The sequence below is a fragment of the Phascolarctos cinereus genome, unplaced genomic scaffold (genome assembly GCF_003287225.1).
Source record: "Phascolarctos cinereus isolate Bilbo 61053 unplaced genomic scaffold, phaCin_HiC Scaffold_9;HRSCAF=440, whole genome shotgun sequence".
Lineage (NCBI taxonomy): Eukaryota > Metazoa > Chordata > Mammalia > Diprotodontia > Phascolarctidae > Phascolarctos > Phascolarctos cinereus.
The window spans coordinates 220,526,683-220,547,276 of NW_027556402.1; the positions used below are offsets into that span (position 1 = coordinate 220,526,683).

Genomic DNA, 20,594 nt, shown 5'->3' on the forward strand with positions numbered 1-20,594 from the left:
AAAAAGTGATGAATATGTAGAATTTAGAGAAACTTGGGAAGACTTGTGTGAACTGATGCAGATCAAAGTAAACACAGATAAAGAGAAAAACAATTTATATAAACACTATAATAATGCAGAGATGACAACATTGAGAAGCATTAGATTTCTCAAGAATACAGAGACTAATTTTTACTTCAGAGGACCAAGACTGAAGTATGTTTCTTTTTGGTAAACTAAAATTACAGCAGGAGGCGTGCCCTCTAAGTTGTGAATGATGCTCAGTTAATGTGTTTTTGTTAACTACGCTTATTTTTACGAGAAAAGGTAGAAGGAAGGGAAATGATAGCACTGCAAGAAAGATATCAATAAAATATGTATATTTAAATGGATGAGCATGCTTAGATGATAAATTAGTATATAAACAAAATTAGTGGTAGCAAATGAAATCATATATGTAAAATTTTTTCAAACTTTAGAATGCTATATGTGATAAATATTATTTTAATTATCACTATTATTATCATTATTATTTCATTCAATCAGTGCAGATGGCTCTCTCCAATAATTTATCACTGCCCATCCATACCAGCTCATATTATATGATTTTTGTCTGTGCCCTCCCACAAATCCTTGATAATTGTATGCCCAATATGCTCAGGGCCTTCATCTATATGCTTTAACAATTCATGTATGGCTTTGTATGGTACAAACTATACATCTCTCATCCTTCACTTTCAATACATAACTAACCTTCGTCTTTTTCCACTAATATTTCATAGGCCAATAGCTTTTACTCTTTTTTTTCCTATGCGAATCACCATTGGTAAAATATTGTAGCCTATTTGCTTATGCACACTATGTGTCTTTCCTTTGCCCTCGAAATCCCGGCAGTTACAGAAATTATTTTAGACCTATTTACTGGACTGATTTAAATTTAATTTGAGGTCTTCAGAAGAAAGAAGCTGAAAAGAAGGAAGATTTTGCTCATATTTAGGAAAAACATTTAAATTCACCTATGGAAAAAACTGCAGGCTTACACTGAGGTTTTCGTGTTTATGCTGTTAGAGTTTATTTAATGATACACTGCATCTCTGAGCAATATCCACTTACAGGCAGCTGGTTCACAGGTGTGGGAGAAGGCTGCTGGCTGTCAGCATGAGAAAGCTTTGACCAAGCCATGAGCATATAGAATAGGATATATTCCACTTTCATCCTAATCCTACAAATCAAGTACACTTTAACGGGCTAAGAGTCACTCTAAAAGTCCACTTCTTCCTGTCCAGTGGACAATCCATTAATATCTTATCTAAGAGATAAAGCTCTCTTTGCAACATAGCTTCACTTTTTGTATTAATCAACCAACATGCCAATTTAAAGGTCAGAGTAAACTGAAGACTGAACTGTTCATGAAAAACAAAGGAGCTGCCCCGGGTCGCGAATCTTCTGAAATCCCAGAAGGCCAGAGCCTTTACCTGGTATTTGAATGCTAAGGTATTATGTACTCTCTTTTTGTCACAGACATCGATGAATGTGCCTTAAGGACCCACACCTGTTGGAATGATTCTGCCTGCATTAACCTGGCTGGTGGTTTTGACTGCCTTTGTCCTTCTGGACCATCTTGCTCTGGGGACTGTCCCCATGAAGGTGGCCTAAAGAGAAATGGTCAAGTGTGGACTCTGAAAGAAGACCGGTGTTCGGTGCTCCTGCAAGGTGAGGACAAATATATGGTACAGCTGAATATAACCATTATGGTTTGTTTTTTCTCTTTTGCTAAATGCCTTGGGCAGCTACATGGCACAGTGGATAGAACAACAGGCCTGGAGTCAGGAAGGCTTGAGTTCAAATCCAGTCTCAGAAATTTACTGGCTTTGTGACCCTGGGCAAGTCACTTAAACCCTGCTTGCTTCCATTTCCTCATCTGTAAAATGAGCTGGAAAAGTAAATGGCAAACCACTTCAGTATCTGCCAATAAAACCCTAAATAGGGTCACAAAGAGTCAGACATGACTGAAAAAAAAATGCCTGCATTTATTAATTTTTTGTCATTTTATTTGTTTATTGTTAATTTATTGTTAATAAATGCACTATGTTCTTGATTCAGTGGCTCTCCCAGAGTGATTCTAAAAATCTTATCTCATTTTAGACTGCACTAAAGTTAATGATGGTGCTCAGCTGCAGAGGAACCTGCTTTGAATTTGTTGGTTTCCTGGTGAAAACTGAAGTGTTTTGTTAGGAGAATGACAAGCTCTGGGTGGAGAAAGCAAATGTTCGTCCTGCTGAGTAACTTCAGGTTTCGTTAAGTGTGCTTGCATAGAAGCAATAATGAACTTCTATTCCCTACTTTCACAGCCTGATTAAGATGACTTTTTGCTTTAAAAAATTAACTTTAAAAAACTAGTTTACCTTAGTAAGAAATATCACTTTGAAATCTAAGCCCAGAATTGTGCTATTTGGAAACATAAGGACTTCTATTTTGTACGAGTGATTAATATTATTGTTTTAGATAGCCTGGTAACTGATGTCTTATTTATTATTCTCAGTGCCTGGCTATTTCTTATACTAAATTCTTTGAAATTGAGTTTAATGCTTATGAAAATAAATAGTGTCATCATCTGGTTTGCTTTATGTTTTGGAAAATGGGCCTATTAAAGTGTTTTATTTCCCAGCATTTATTTATTTATTTTTGTTAATCTTTCCTATTTATTTCCATTTGGTTTTACATTACTAGAGCTCTGACTTTGCGTATGTATGTGTGCATATATACATGTATATATGTATATGTATGTATATGTATACACACACACATTGGGTTCTTCTGCTTTATAAGCTTAAAAGAATTTAGCATGAGGTGGGACAAAAAGCCATTTACTTCAAAAAAGTGTTGCAGACTTCTGAATGTTCTTCTAGAATGCAGACTTCTATTCTCCTCCAAAAGAGATCATGATAGATAAAGCACTCAAAATCAACAATCTTCCCTGGTCATCTTCATTCAGGCCACACCCAGTCCTATCCAGAGAGATAAGAATCCCTCCTGTTTTTAAAGATGTTATACCATCAGAGACTTAACATAATTTCAGGGAGGATCTGGAGATATTTAGCCAGGAGAAGACTCCTGGAGGAGTCATGTCAGCTATGTTCCTGTTTTGCCACCAAGGGCAGAACCAAAAAGAGTTAATGAAACTAGCAAAGAGACAAATTTAGGCTTAATTTCAGGACCAACTTTGTAACAATTAGAACCCAAAAGTCAAACGGATTTCTTCAGGGGTAGCAAATTCCCCATGAATGGAGGCCTTCAAACCAAAAGCTAAATTACTGAGCTCTAGAAAAGGTATGAGACAAGAACTTTGCTCTCAAGAAGCATAAAATTAAGGAGAACAGAACAATGTATAAAATTACAGTAACTAAGTGATTCAGTATTCAGTAAATACTTATAAATGAGCATTAGTAAAATTGCAGTAACTAAATGATATAATATTGGATGTCAGTAAAAGGAATTCCAAAAACATTTGCAGCCATTTCCAAACCATGGTGCCTGTACCAGCCCAGGCTCTTCATTCCCTCCCACCACAAGTCAGTCTCTTGTCCCAGGGTCTCTGGACCATGATAAGAGGGCTTTCACTTTGTCTTTCCCAGGAGTACTCCCAGACTATTTCCAAACTCACCCCTCTTTTTACAGCTCCCCTTTATATTCTGTTTGGTTGGTTTCTATTTGTATCCCAAGTCTGCAGGAAAATACCCAGAAGTGATGAAACACATGATTCTTTTTTTACTTATTTGTTCATGAAGTGAGAGATCAGTGTGACTCAGAAGCAACACAGTATAAAGGGAAGGTCTGTTGAGTCAAATGTCCTAGGTTCAAATCCCAGGTCTGCTACAGATTAATTATGTGATTGTGAGTAAATGATTACGTCTATCTAGATCAAGGTCTCTCAACCTGAAATCGATGGACCCAGGTCATGGATAGGTTTCAGGAAGTGCAAAAACTTGGTTTTAAAAATCATATCTTTATTTAATTATAATCGATTTCTTTATAATACTATGCATTTTGTTTGACACATTTAAAAACATTATTCTGAAAAGGAGTGTACAGGCTTCACCACACTGGCAAAGGGGGGGGGGGGGAGAATCATGATTAAAAAAATGTAAGAAAACATGCTGTAGATCTAGTCCACTCATATGTTAAAAGAAGGTGCCAGAAGAGAATATTGTTCTGTCTCCTTTTAAATATTTGGTCCTTCGACCTACTCAGGGTAGATTCAGAGAAAGCAGCATCTGAGCTAGCCTCAAAGTTAAAAGCACCATCACAAAACAACCAAGAAAAAATAATGCCAATTCTTTTTTTTATCATCACACTCCCAAAAGATCCTGGTTAGTAACATTTTAGCAATATTCACTGCTGAACCCAGAGACCTCCCCACATTGTCCAGGAGGCTAGAAATGAACAGTTTGCCCTAGTAAATATCTGACGGCTGTTAATTTTCCTTTCTGGATTTTATTATCATTTGAGCCAATGAAAAGAGCAGGGGACTTCTCAATCATTAAAAATTCCCTGAGCTTTATCAATTAACTACATTAATTACCCAAGTAGCCTGAGTTGATATATTCAGCTATCATTGGCTGAGTGTCCCCACTGTCTTAAGAGAATTACTTTAAGCATGCCTGAGGAGATGAGTATTGCTTGAAATCTTATTTTGTTGATATGCCATCTTCCTCATTAATACAAGAGACAAACAGAATTGTAATAAATAAATCCATCCTATAGATGCAGCTTATTACGCAGTTTGTAATATAGCTTTCAAATGGTGGTGGATGACTTAGTTTAGGCACAGAAGGAAGCCTTGGGTCCAATTCTTTAGGTCATCCTCCCAGCATAAAGGATTTTTTTTTAATTTCCCCACTTTTCACGTTTATAAATGCAATTGGAAAATATGTTTTCAGTTATAGATAAAAAATTCTTTGGGGTCACTTAAGGCATTTAAGCAGGCAATTACAAACCCATCAATTCTGAAATGGAGACATGCCAGGAGGGGTGACAGATAGAAATGTTTTCTTTGGAATCATGTGAGACTAAGATGCTCTTATCATTCAAAGTTATGGAAAATAATTTAGCTTGGCAATAACATTTGTTATGTGAGTTATCACAGGGTTAAGGCCAAGTATTAATATATGCAAAATGAAAATTACTTTTCACTTCCAGAAAAGGTACTTTGCTGCTTTCATTTCCTACATAGAACGGTAGGCACCAATGCCATGCTTCAGTTGCAAGAGGGGACTCGTGACACAATTACAGCCAGACATTAGCTGGAGTTGGAAAGCTAGATTATATGTGGACAACATGTATTTGTTCATTGAGAATGGTTTAGATTGCCTTTAGAACATAGAAGAACAGGAAAATAAAACATTTATTAAATACTTGCTATATAACAAGCACTGTGAAGTCCTGGATATACGAATACAAAAATGAAAAAATCTCTGCCTTAAATGAGTTTACACACCAATGGACAAAACAAAATTAATTGTAAGAGAGTAATGACCTACTGGGAAAGTAACTGCTCGGAGAGTTCGCTGATATGCCTCTTCTGGAAGCCATGGTAGTATTGAACAGATTAATGCACACAATGCAAAAGGTAGAAAGTGAAGGAAATGGGATGTATGTGGTAGCAGGATTGACGGTAGGATGGCCAGGGTGGATAATTCAATGGGACTGGAATTATGTTCTGGGGTTGGCTAGATATAATTGGCTAGGTGAATGTGTCCTCACTCACCAATCTAGACACTTGAGCTCTACAGCAAGAGTTCCAAAGCTGAGGGCATTAAATTCCCAAGAACTGGGGAGCTTGTTTCTGGAAGTTGTCACATTTATGGGAACACAGGCATTTTTAGGCTAGATTGGACCTAGTGGTCTTTGAGACTAGCATTCTAGAAATGACAAACTCATAAGGAAGAACTTAGTTTTCTTCCTTAACACCAAGGTCAATGGTTTGGTATAGTCCTGCTTATCAAGAAACCACCTGTAGCTCTTTGATTCACATATTTGTCCAAACTTCTTAAAAATCCATTTTTATTATTTACCCATGTCTGAGAAACAGCACAGTGCAGTGGCTACAACTCTGGCCTTAGAGTCAGACAAGCCAAAATGCAAGCCCTGCCTCTGACACAGTACCACCACGTCTAAGTCACTTAACCTTTTACTGTCCCAGGCAACTGTAGAAGTCTCTAAGTTGCAGACAAGTTGATGATCTGCATTAGTAGAGGGAGTTTCCATGCTGGGTTATGCCGATGAAATCAAGGATTTAAAAAGAAAAGCAGAATCTGGAGGGAAGGTTTATCAATACATTTCTTGTTCACCATGTGAGTTCACTTCATACTGAGATAAAGGAATCCAGTGAAGTAGGGTTCAGGAAAACTCAACCCTTGACTGAGGGCAAGAAGTCTAAAAGAGTTGTAGAATTGTGAGCATATGAGAGACCTCCTTGTCCAAACCCTTCCTTAACTGGTGTTGCAACCCTGTTCTCCATTGCAGACTCTCTGACTTCTCATTCCCATTTTAATTTCTTTCTCTTTATTCTCTCTCTCTGGCCTCCTTTGTTTCTGTACAAATCTGTGCCTTTATTCAGGAGTTCTATAACAGATGGCAATTGTAGCTGATAATTTAAGAAGGGCAATTAAAATATTCTTCTACTTTGGTAAAGGATTCAACATAACTGCCTTAATCAGATGCAAGGAAGGAAGAACAGACAGGTCTGGAGTAGCCAATCCCTTTTTTATGGTTCCTCTTATTTTCCCAGTGTAACATAAATGATCTCCACTCAAGTTCCCTACATTGATTAAAAACTTTTCAAACTCTTTGGTATAAAATATGATGTCAAGCAGTCTGGAGTATGTGTATTATTGTGTTGGTGATTCAGTAATAAAAAGGATAATTTATAACCAAATCCCTCTAATTTTCAGAGTCATAATAAAATACATTCTTTTTTATTTCCTGGGAAGTTCATGTCCTCACTTTTTAAAATTCATAAGCAATTTGGTTATTGAGAGTCTGATTAATAGTTTACAGCTGAGCTTTCTACATGAAACTCTATATAAACATTCAGGAGTTATAGCAGAAGGGCATCTCAGGTACACCCTTGGTATATGAAATAGAGTTGCTGTGATTACCTAGTTTTCACTGGCTAGACTAAAGGTCAAGATCTAGAGCAAAGCCAGCAATAAATGGAGCTGAGAGGGAAGGTAAGCCAGCATGAGTGAGCCATTGCAGTTCTCAATGGTGTGCTCACATGCTAAACCTTTGTAATGGTATTCTCTACGCTCTTGCATAGTTTTCATGATTAAAAATTGTCTTTTTGACAGTTAGCCTATAATTCAAAAGATGATGTGAACACAAATGTTACTTTGACATATAAGAAAAGGAAGGGGTTGGTTTGTTATCTCCACATAATTGATGAAATGTGAAATTGCTTTATTTTGGACTAACCCTGGAAGGTAGCAATTTGCTTATTTTGTATCAGGATGACAGGACGACAGATACTACTCTGGATGGGTTTATATTTCTGCAATGCAGCTAGCAAGAACCCTGATAGGCCATTATTAATTAACTTTACCACCCATAATTCATGTGACCACATGGCTTGCAGAAGCATAGTCCTTCTTCTGATGGGGATAATTTATTCAGCCATGAACATTTCTATATTTACTTTCCTCTGATGCTGTAGATAGTTATCCTTAACTCTGATGCTTTAGGGTGCCCAGTGCTATGGTAACTCTCTACTGGGGAAGCAAACAAACTTTTTGGTCCTTCATAACCTGGATGATTTTTCCCATATCTTTGAGGGACTCCCCAACAGTGATTCTACCCAAGCTTGTGAAAGCCCTCTTTCCATTCTTGTACTACTTGTTCATGGATAATAGACCAAGATTCATACTATCTTCCCTGACTCCAGTGACATGGATTGTTTTCTTTTTCCAGTTATACTAAGCAAAGGACTTAACTTCTTATTAACCACAAGCAACTCTGAGGCTGCAAATCAAAGAACAGGTTCCAATCCGCACTACTAGAGAGAATTTTCTCAGTGGGAGTTTCCTATAACAATGATATCAGAGATCCAGTACCCCTCCTGAAATATAAAATAATAGCTAGTATTTATATAGGGATTTAAGGTTTTCAAAGCACTTTGCCTCATTTTATTCTCACAAGCACCCTAGGAGGTAGGTGCTAATATCCTCCCTATATTAAATATAAAGAAACTAAGTCAAACAAAGGCTAAGTGATTTACCCAGGGTCACATAGCTCCTAGTTTCAGAAGCAGGATTTTAACTCATGTCTCAATAACTTCAAGTCCTGATCTCTATCCACTTCAATAATCTTTTACATCACTTCTTGCCTGCAAATCTTCACTGGTAATCTGATACAGCTTTCTCAGAACCAGCATGTGGCTTTTCACTGCCCTTGGAGTCTTAGGGAGTTGCCTGAGGATGCAAAGGAGTTATAAGTCGTTTAACCCTAATAAAATGTGGGAGAGGCAGGATTTCCACCTAGATCTTCTTGACTCTAAAGCTAACCCTCTCTCAACAGCACCACATTGGCTTTTGACCAAAGACTAGTCCAACGGATTTCTGACTTACTTGATGTGGATGTTTCCTCAAAGTCAAGTAAACAAATATTTGTTTTTGTTGTTTTGTTTTGTTTTGGGGGGGATTGGGAATGAAGTTAAATGACTTGCTCAGGGTCACACAGCTAGTAAGTGTTATGTGTCTGATGCCAGATTTGAACTCAGGTCTTCCTGAATCCAGGGCTGGTGCTTTATCCACTGTGCCACCTAGCTGCCGCTCAGCAAGTATTTGTTAAGAGCTTAATGTATACTAGGCTCTGTGCTAAATGCTGGGGATACAAAGAATGGCAAAAGCTGTCTCCATTAACAGAGTTCATAGTCTAATGCCATCCTGGTTGACTATTCCATTTCCTCCCAAATGTTCAACAAGAAGCCCAATGTGGTAGAAGGTTTTCTTATTTTTTCTTGACATCTCAAAGATAGCATCAGAATATATGGAGTTTCCATCATTCATTCCTCACTCTCATCATATGATGTGCCCATCCTTCTTCTCTCCCCATAACTTTCATTTATGGCATCTCAGCATCTTTTCACACTCATTCTTCTCCATGATCCCTTGATTCTCATGTATTGTAACTTGCTCACTCCAGCTATGCTTATCTCAGCTGCCCCTTGGGCAATATTTGTTTTAGGTGGGAAAAAGACACCTGCAACAGCAAGAAACTTGGACTTTTTTAAAATGCTGCACAATTTTCAAAATTATGTGTATACCAGTGAATGGGCAACCCATCCTTCCATGTGCAGATTATCTGACCAGTCAGCCAGTCTTGGGAATGCCCATCGATCTCCCTAAGGGTACCCTGGGGTAGTCCAATCAGCACAAAAACAAGTATCTAGAGAATGTTACCATCAATGGGAGCGTCCTTTCCATTTGGTTTTTCTGCAGGGCATCTTCTATGACACTAGTTTCCTTGCATAAGTATTTTCCCGGGTTTCATCCATCTTAATAGGGATTTTGTTGTTGTGCAGTCATTTTTCAGTTGTGTCCAACTCTTAGTGACCCCATTTGGGTTTTTCTTCGCAGAAAAACCTGGAGTGACTTGCCATTTCCTCCTTCAGCTCATTTTCACAAATGAGGAACTAAGGCAAACAGGATTAAGTGACTTCCCCAAGATCACACGATTACTAAGTGTCTAAGGCCAGATTTGAATTCAGGAAGATAGGTCTTCCTGACTCCAGACCCAGCTATCTATCCACTGTGCCACCTAGCTGCCCCCTTAATATGGATACTGTATAGCTATTTGAATAAAGTTATTTTCATAGCTATGTCTGTTAATGGAATCTTTTGTGATTTAATTTTAACGTCTGCATGAAGAGATCATTTGTTAGAGGAGAGCCCTGAAAACTATACTTTTTGTCATGCGTGTACCACCCACTGAAAGGTACTTATGAACCTCTGTGTGAAGCACTTCTCCATGTATTTGGAATCAAGGCTGCCCTTTACACATCCTTCTACTGAGTAGGGCCAGGTGCAATTAAATTATTGCCATCACCTGGCAATTTCCAGAAGCATCTGGCATATCTCCCTAAGTGAGGTGACCAAATGATTTTTTTGTCGAAAATATTATTTTAGACGTCAGATAATTATGTATGCAATTATGTATCCCACGTAATCAATATAAGAAGACAAGTATAACAATATAAAATATTTCTTAACACAGAAATTAAAAGTTGTAATAGTTTTCCCTAAGCTTTCTAGGGTGATGACCCCTCTCTCAGATTTGTACAGATAGTAGTCATTTTTTAAAATCATATATACAGATATATATGTGTGTGTGTGTGTGTGTGTGTGTATATATGTGTGTGTGTGTGTATATATATATATGTGTGTGTATATATATGTGTGTGTGTCACACACACACACACACACACACACCTGACATATACTGTGATCTGTATTACCTTAGGTACACCTCTCAATCTCCCTAAGGCTCACAGTCCTTCATTTGTAAAATGAGTGGGGTGGGTTACATGGTCTCTGAGTTCCTCTTAGCTACAGACCAATTTTCCATGATCCTATAAACGGAAGTGACAATTTTTTTCCCTCAGGTATTCAATGACAGTTTCCCAACAGTCACTATACTATTTTGCAACCATGGAGTCTAAATAGTAGAAGTGGCTATCACCTAGGACTGAAAATAACAGGCCTCTGACTCACTTTCTGCTTGGCTAGTCATGAAAGCACGAAAGATGAACCTTCCAGTCCATGAGAACTCTCCCCAGCATAGTGTGGCTATTTCGTAAGTGACTGAAGCTGTAGGAAGTCTTGAAAAGCAGACAGAGTAGAACCAAAAAAATTCTTGACGGTTGACCACCTCCTAGCCTGGCTCAGTCTGCAGTCACTGCTCACGCTACCAAGTGATTGTGGGAAGCAGATGATGGAAACAATGATCATAAAACATTCTACAGACAGTAAAAGTAAGCCCAGCATAATGCTTATGGGAGTATCGCTATCCCTTTATAAGCTGGTTTTATGAGTGTAGTACTCTATAAGCTATTCTCTCCTAGGTACATGACGCTTTGGTAGGTGCTACGAAGATTAACTCGTGCACCCAAGCTTGTCTTGAGATCAGCTAGTGTATGTTTAGGGAGACTTATCACTAGAATGTTGGCCACCAAGTAATGATGATTTAGGGCTATGTATACTAATAGACCATCCAATAAAGTACATATGACTTGAGATATGCATTAACAGAGGGAGCTGGAGAAATAATCACATCATTATATGATTATGATTTAAGTTACTGTGAAGGCGATTGTGGTATTTGTGATATGGATTCCACAGTCAATTCAACTCCTTATGATGTCTAATGAGGATATCCAAATTTTTTTCTCTTGGGTAAACAGTTAATGGGACTAAGAGACAACTGGCCTGAGAATCAACTTTTACCTTAAGCTGCCAACCCACCAGTGATCCAATGTGCTCAGAACTAGATTCAAATTTTCTACATTCCTTTCACAACTACACAATGATCATCAGAGGGCCCCATAAGGAAACCCTATTACCCTATTCTCCAAGGTACAGCTGCACTTACAAATCCAATTCATAACATCAAAGGGCCAGAGGACAACTAAGAGACAGAGAGATTTGGAGAAGCAGGATTCCTCTGAAGGCCAGGTCCTGAAAAGTCACATTCTTCAATTTTCCCAGAGCTACCACTCTAATAATAATAATATGGATTATGGTTCAGGGCTCCATGGTTGAGGGAGAGGACGAAATTCAGCAGAAATAATTTAGCTAATAAACAATCGACAAGCTTTCATTAAGTGGTACTGTGCTAGGCAATAGGCAAAGTCATTTTTTTAGATCCCTGACCTCAAGAAGTTTACATTCTACTGGTGAAGACATAACGTACATATATATAAATATATTCTTAATAAATAAAAGGTAATTTAGTAAGGAAGGAAGCATTAGTAGCTGGGTATCAGGAAAGGCTTCATGTCAGTGGTGGCATTTAAACTGAGTTTTAAGGAAACAAGCTATTCCAGAAAACAAAGATAAAGGAAGGAGTGCATTCCAGGCATGAGGAGAGCCAGTTCAAATACAGTCAGCCAAGCTGAACCTCAAAGTGGGGGAAGGTTAATAATCTCTAACAAACCTAAGAAGGTAGTTTGGGGACAGACTATAAAGGATTTTTCAGTCAGAAAAGTTTATATTTGATCCCAAATCCAACTGGGAACCACTGGAGTTTATTGAGCAGGGAGTGACACGATTAGTCCTTTATTTTAGGAAAACCACTTTGGCAGCTGTATGAAGAACAGACTGGACTGGAAAGTGATTTGTGGCAGACAGAACAATTAAGAAACTATTACTATAGCCCAGATGAAAGGTGACAAAGGCTTGGACTAGAGTTGTGATTCTGTTAGTAGAGTCCAATACAGGAAGTCTTGTGAGAGTAGAAATAACATTTGGGAACTGACTGGCTATAGTGAAGGTGTCAAGCTGAGAATGACACTGATGTTGAGGAATAAAAAGAAATATGATTCTTTTACTGTTTTTATAGCACCTTCCTATATTGCCACAAGATAAATGAAGTTCCTAACCCACCTCAATATCAATAATTGCAGTATATACAAGTGTAGTTCAATTTCCCGAAATGTGTACATGCTGAAACACCTGGGGCTTTGGCTGTGTCAGCACACTGGTGGGTAATCTACTTTGAGCTTTAACTGCTGACCAGACTTCATTGTAAAATATAAATGAACTTTTTATTATTGTTATTGCTGTGTTGCTATCATTGTTTTTCCTCAACATGTCATTTCATCCGTATAAGGACCTTTCTCCGCTAAGGCAGAGTACGTCTTATCAGGGTCTGAGGAGTCTTAGATAGTTGCCAAAAAATCCTGAGAGGCTAATGATATACCAGACTCACGTAATAAATGTGTCAGAGGGAGGAATTAAACTGAAGTTCTTGGGGCAGCTAGATGGTGCAGTGGATAGAGCACCGGCTAGGAGTCAGGAGGACCTGGGTTCAAACCAAACACTTGACACTTATTAGCTGTGTGACCCTGGGTAAGTCACTTAGCCCCAATCGCCTAAATAGTCAGATAAATAAATAAACAAACAAACAAATAAATAAATAAATAAATAAATGGACCTACGTTCCCTACCCCAAGGCCACTCAGTCAGAGAGATTTTAGGAAATTTAAAAACAAACATCCCTACAACTTAATTACAATCCATATATAAAAATGTAGTTTGAGGAAAACACTTTTTTAGACTGTAAATGCTTCAGCTTTTGATAGACAAGAACCACCAAAGGAAGAATGATCAGAACAGAGTGGTGATGATGGTGAATGATATAAAGACCAAAAAGTTTCTTTCCTAAGGCATCTAAGTCACTTACAAATCTCTGCAAAAATCTGCATTGGTTTTTGTCAACCTAGCACTAATGTTGGAAACTCCCCAAATTCTCTTTTGAGTAGGATGGAAAGATATTCTGCCGACGGACTGCTTGTGACTGTCAGAACCCAAGTGTTGATCTCTTCTGCTGTCCAGAATGTGACACCAGAGTTACCAGTCAGTGTTTAGACCAAAACGGACACAAACTCTATCGAAGCGGAGACAACTGGACATACAGCTGCCAACAGTGCCGCTGCCTGGTATGGAAATTAACAGTTCATGCTTCTACACAGTGAGAAAGCCTTTCACAGCCAATGCATAGCTAGGCAAATCCCAGAGCAAGAGAAAGATTTCAATGGTTCACAAGGCTCAATGTAATTCATAGGTAGCGAAAATCACTTTTTCCTTGGGATTTATTGTAAGAGGGTTTCATTTTCTGTAGTGATGTTACAATTCTGATACTAGGCCTCATTAGAACTGATTCTAAGGAAAGTTAGGAGCGGAGAATTCACTCAGGGAAATCAAATGCCTTAAAGATATCACAAATGACATTCATGAGCTTATCAGTCAGCAAAGTCAGAAGAAAAGGCTTATAATTTTGGGAGGTTTGTATATGAATTGTACAAAGAATATGATATATAACATAATACTCTTGGGGTTCAGTGGAGGAAAGAAAGGCATGTAGAGTAGGGATTTATTAAATAATGTGACTTTCTGGCTATTACTTTGGTCACAACTAACTACCCTTTCCTGAGCACAATACTTTAATTCTTATAGACCTATGACTCGATAGATGTTGGTTACTCCTTTCAATTAACTAGATTGTAGTCCTTATATAGTCTAGTAGATCCCAAAGGAGATGGCTTTCCAGAGTAACTGTAATATACATTTATCACCATATAGCCCATTTGGATGAGGAGCCTCCATAAATTTAACTATCTTGATTCTCAGACAACACAACATGGAAAAAACACATTATCTTTCTCTGCCTTCCTGTACCAATAGGCTCTACCCATTCTTTAATGCAACATCTGAATAAATGTTTAACGATAGTGATGAAAATAAGAGTATCATTCCCCTTGCAATGATAAGAAGTGAGACTGGAAGTAGAATCAATTCATTTATATATAAATATAATACATAATTTATATTTTATATATTATATTTATATGTTATAAATTATATATACTATATAATATATAGTATATATAATTTATAAATAAATTTATTATTTACTGGTTCACAAGTGCAGCCATTCAATCTTTGAGAGGTCCTGGCAGAGTTAGTGGTTTGTACTACATAACGTTTGAGAAGTCAGGGTCACCTCCTCTTCCCTCCAATAATACATCAGAGTAAGACTTTGGTAGAACCTTAAAATCCTATTAGTTTTGGCCTGAAGTTTCTTGCATTTAACTCACATAATTCATTTCAGGAATATATAAGATTCTTGAGGTCAGGGGCTGTTTTTCATTTTGATTGTATGTCTTTATCACATAGTAGAGTATCTTGTCCATAGTAGGTGCTTAATAGATGCTTATTGGATGATACTGAATTTGGGAAATGAAACGAACAATACATTTTTAGGAAATGGATTTTATAACTTGTAAATATGAGATCAGCTATGTTTCATTTATTCTTACATCATGAAAATTCTGACTAATTATGAATAATATTTTAAGATAAACATCCTAAGTCATTTATTTTTCTAAATTGTCACATTTTCTGTGGTCTCCACTTTTCCTGAATTTTTTTGCTAGTATCAATGATAGAAAACTTCCTTGATGGGTCAGGAAGTGTTTATCTTTCGTAACAGATTGATGAAAGTGAAGATTAATGAGAATCCTAATTATAGCAATTTTTCCAATTTCCACAATGAAAAGAACCAACCTCAATCCCTTCCCAACTATGTACTAATTTCCTTTACAAGCTAACAAGTCAGATTTCTTTTTTAAGAAAACAAATCAGAATACCCTCCCACCCCAGAATTTTTTGTTTATGACAACAAGATGCTTATAGTTACAGATTCAAAAAAGTGGTACGTGATTCTTTCCAACATCATACTGAAAGTCGACTGTTGGTATATATGGGATTCAGCCATGAATGAGATCATGTTTATGAGACAGCTCTGAAATATGGATGACTTCACAGCTCCAACAAGAATGTATCAATGTTGGGGCAGCTAGGTGACTTAGTGGATACGGCACTGGCCCTGAAGTCAGGAGGACCCGAGTTCAAATTCAGCCTCAGACTAAACACTTGACACTCACTAGCTGTGGGACCCTGGGCAAGTCACAACCCCAACTGCCTTAAAAAAAATAAAAATAAAAATTTTTTTAAAAAGAATGTATCAGTGTTCCTGCCTTTCCACAGCCCCTCCAGCATTGACTATTCTTATCTCGGCCAATTTGCTAAATGAGATGGAGCCTCTAAGTTATTTTGATTTGCATTTCTTATCAATATTTTGTAGATTTTTTAATATGGTTGGAAATAGTTTGTAATTCTACTTCTGAAAATTATTTGTTCTTATCCTTCGCCCAACTATGTACTGGACAACAGATTTTGGATACATTTTTTAATAGTACGCTATACATTCTCAATATCAAACCTTTTTTCAGTGATGCAGTGCAAATATTGAGTTTAAGTTTCCAGTTACATTTATGCATGTGCCAACATTGATACATGTAAGACATTTAACCTCCTTAAGTCTCGGACTCCTCATCTATACAATGGGGATAATAATAGTAACTGCCTCACAGCACTGTTGTTAAGGTCAAGAGAGACTACATATCGGTTAGCTATGATGATTCTTATTATCTTCAATGATAGTGGTCAAAACAATGGCATTCCTCTTCCCTTTGTAGCTCTTAATGAGAAAACTAAGGTAGACTCAATGACACATTTTATTTCTTACTCTGTAGGAAGGAGAGGTGGACTGCTGGCCACTCACTTGCCCCAACCTGAGCTGTGAATACACTGCAGTCTCTGAAGGGGAATGCTGCCCCCGCTGTGTCAGTGACCCCTGCCTGGCAGATAGCATTGCCTATGACCTCAGAAAAACCTGTCTAGACAGCTACGGCGTGACAAGACTTAGCGGCGCCATATGGACAATGGCTGGATCCCCCTGCACGACCTGCAAATGCAAGGTAACCAGTTAACGTGTCCTTGTGAAAATAAGTCTTCATGTCATACACAATTTTCTGTGGATCATATTTATGCTGGTCCAAATCCAGAAGGTTCCTACATGGCTTCATGAGATATTGTACAGACCGTATTGTAAATGAAATATGGGCCAAAATGGCACTTGCTCCTGTGCTGAGATAGGGCATCGTAACAGCCTGTATCAATCCACTTATGCTGACGCGTGCCTTTTTTAACCTGCATAGAAAAAAAAATGGTTTCCTTTGATCATGGGAAGTTTTGAAAGCACCTTCAAGAAATTGTCAATGTTATATAAAATGCTGTATGAAGTGGGTGCTTTTTTTCACCTTCATGTCACAGTAACTAATGGAGGAGATCTAGAGTTATTGTTCACAGGCTCTAATTCACTGGGATTACTTTTCATACTTTTTGGCTGGTATCCCTATATTTTTTTTTCTTTTTTTGAATGTTGACTCCTTATCCTCCATCCTAGTCTAACTCAATCCTATGTAGTGTTTCTTCATGTGTTAGGAAATATACTACATAATTTTTTGAACAGATTGCTGCCTACTTGGCTATAGCAGATTGTAGTTCCCATCCCAGTCTCATGGGAATTATCCCAACTGCATCCCTTTGCATATCTAACTTTAGATCCAAAAACAGAGTAAAAGAGAAGTCTATGTCCAAACCTCAGATACCAAAGGGATACAATTAGGTTTCTGTACAAAAATGAGTGTCCAAAAGGAACACCTTTAACCTTAGGTGCCAGAGTTCACTGGATGCAGATATGGGAACCAAATCCTATCTGAAACTATTGGCTACTTCTGAGGTCAGAGATGAGACATATTAATGGAGATGGTATAAGGCATAATTTATTTTAAATAAAGCTAGCAGAACGGGCACATCCAAATGATTCTTCCTCTTCCAAAGCAGGGAATCTATATATTCCAGTGCTACTGAAAATGTTCTCAAAAAGTTTCTGGGAACTGTCTTTGGGGACCTAGGCTAGCTAATATCTAAAGGCTCTTCCACCTCTAAATCCTATGCTTTGAGTAATGTCAATGACATTGAAATAAATTACTATTTAAGAGGGTCAGCACTCATTTGCATTAATAACTTATAAAAATAAATTGAAAAGGTTCCTTTTAAAAATAAATCAGCCAACCCCCTCATTAATTCCCATGTATTTTATCTCCTGACGTATTTTCCTGGAAATTAGTTCCTCCTTTAGTTGTTTTCAAAATTGCCAATTGTCATTTTGGAGATATACATATATATATGTATGTGTGTACGTATATGATATCCAATATATACACATATGTATTACACACACACAGACCCCACATATATACTATATATATGTATAGCAAGGGATTAACCTGTACTCAATGCCTGGCACTACTAATACTTGCTTCTTTATTTTACAGAATGGAAGTGTCTGCTGTTCTGTGGATTTAGAATGTCTTCACAATAACTGAAGTATTTAGCATGGACTTACCAGGGTGAGGAAAACAACAGACACAGTGATCATTCAAAATAATGAAGAAGTTGGTGTTTTATACCACAGACAATTACCAAAGGCTCCAACAAACAAAGATATTTGGGAGCTGCCTTTTGGGACCTACCACTATGCTCATTCTTGCTAACCTAGTCTAGGTGACTTGCAGTCCAACACATATAAGTCTATGATTGTTTAAAAAAAAAAAAGTCTCCTGTGTTGTAAATCACCTCTCTCCCCTATCAGGTCATTTGAAAACACACTGAAATGTCTTCATGGTAAACTTGGCTGTGATTTTTGGTTTATTTTGTGTATTGACATGAAAGAAACTTGCCCCCTCCCTTTCTTTTTAATTTCTGGAGCTAGAGTCTAGATTCTACCAATAAAGCTTCCTGGTGTGATTTTTGTCCCATCCACTGCATCCTCAGTTCTGATGCTCCTGTCAGATGTATAAATATGTATGTTTCTATAGTTAGAGTCCTGAGTAGTACCCCTTTGGCATAGATATTGGGCTTCTGAAACACTCCAAAACCCACTTAACAAATATAGGCTCCAGGCAATCGAGGCAGAATTGGGTGATGTAGGCAAAAAGGAAGGATTGGCAGGAAGAAAAGCCAGAAACTTTGTAAAGTGATGAAAAGTACCTTCCCCACAAAAGGACAGCTACACTTCAATATTCCAAGTGATCTACCATCTCCTTACTGTGGGTGCTCACTCTAGTATCACGGCTTACAACCCATTCCTTACCTTTCATTCTACGCAATGAATTCTTTAGCCATGGAAACTGAAGAAATGTGGAAAAATCACAAACAAATCCCAGAACCAACAAAGCAGTAAACAAATGAAGGCAAAGATACACAATGCTGGAACTTATTTTTTTCCTTCCCTATCTGGGACTGCATGGAAATTCCCTCCACTCATTCATATAAACAACTGTCTGTAACATATATTTCAACAGCAGGGGTGCTTAACCTTTTTGGTGTCATGGACTCCCCCCCCTCCCGGCATTATGGTGAAGCCCGTGGACCACTTCACAAAAATATTTTTAAATTCATAAAATAATTTAAATAGGTTTATAATGGAAACCAATTAAATTGAAATAGTCATCAAAATATTTTAAAAATCAAAAATCACAGACCCTGTGAAATCTATCCATAAACTCATTAGAGAGTTTATGAAATCTAGGATATAAACCTCTGCCTGAGAAGGTTGCCCAAATGGACTGAAAGATCAGATGACTTGCCCTTGGGCTATTTGGTCACCCTACCGGTCTTTACTAGAGGTAGGCTTTGAGCCCAGGTCTTCCTGAATCCAATACCTGCCTCTTATACCTGCCTCCTATGTGGTATGCCATACTGCCTTTCTTGAAACTATATCTCATTAATAAATAATAATGAACTTTTATATCTATTATTATCTTATTCAGTCTTCACAATGACCCTGTTAGATAAGATGGGCACATTACTCTCCTTTTAAAGATGAGGAAGCTGAAATACAGGAGAAAGAGAGAGAGATAAACTGATCCACCAAGGTCAGACACTGACTACAGGCAACTGATAACCAAGATGAAAATGAGAATCCATGTGTCTTGTTTCCCAGTCTACAGCCCCTTCGATGATATACTGCCTCTCAATGAAGCAATCAGAAAACCCAAGAATAGCCCTACAAGTAATATTTTTGCTATAGTCAAGGTTTCTATCTGATTTGTTACCACACTGGTAGTTACTGAATTTTGACTACAGATTAAACAAAAGACGCAAATCATTTTGTGTTTTAGTCAATAAGTCTAATTTATGTTAGAGTTTCAAGCAAATGACACCTCATATGTTAGTCTTATTTAATGTTTTAATTTCCATTAAGTAATTATGAACCAATTTGGTTGATTTTTTAAAACTCTCCGGACATTTAGAAAGACCTCATTTATTAATGCAGTTGTGCCCAAAATGCTACTTGAAAACCTAAATTTGGACTGAAACAGTAATTAAAATTTGTAAGCCTCCACTGCAGTGATTTATTTCCTGGGGTTTGCTCAGTGGAGATATGATTTCTAAAGTTCTTGAAGAGTTCATAGCATGGAGACAACTCCATCCTAAGCAGGGTATCAAATGTAGAGTTTCGGTACGCATTTAACATCTACTGTGGGGCTCTGGCATAATTAACATACAGCTCCTTTATGTTCATATTTTAGATAAAACAGACTGAGGAAGGTATATCATTCCTAAAATAATTTACTTGCTACATTTTAATAATAGCTAACATTTCCATTGTGCTTTAAGGTTTGCAAAGGACTATATATATATATATATATATATATATATATATATATATATATATATATATATATATATACATATATATACATACATATATATATATATATATATATATATATATATATATATATATATATAATCTCATTTGATCCTCACAACAATCCTGTGAAGTCACTGCTATTATCTCTATTTTACAGATTAGGAAACTGAGGTTGGGAAAGGTTCAGCGATTCACCCAAGGTTATACAACTA

At 37.3% G+C, this 20,594-nt stretch overlaps 1 protein-coding gene across 2 annotated transcripts in view; it reads left to right on the forward strand.

Moving 5' to 3' along the window:
- Window positions 1-20,070, forward strand: part of NELL1 (neural EGFL like 1) — an 876,262-nt gene extending 856,192 nt beyond the window's left edge. Inside the window, exons 17-21 of one of the 2 annotated variants that reach the window (XM_021002019.1) lie at window positions 1,501-1,679; window positions 3,112-3,126; window positions 13,517-13,693; window positions 16,352-16,576; window positions 17,999-20,070. In XM_021002019.1, the coding sequence (XP_020857678.1) occupies window positions 1,501-1,679; window positions 3,112-3,126; window positions 13,517-13,693; window positions 16,352-16,576; window positions 17,999-18,049 (647 nt within the window). In that variant the 3' untranslated portion in view covers window positions 18,050-20,070. Of the gene's footprint in view, window positions 1-1,500; window positions 1,693-3,111; window positions 3,127-13,516; window positions 13,694-16,351; window positions 16,577-17,998 lie in introns of those variants that run through there. The other variant, XM_021002018.2, reaches the window with a different exon arrangement.
- The last annotated feature ends 524 nt before the right edge of the window (window positions 20,071-20,594 follow it).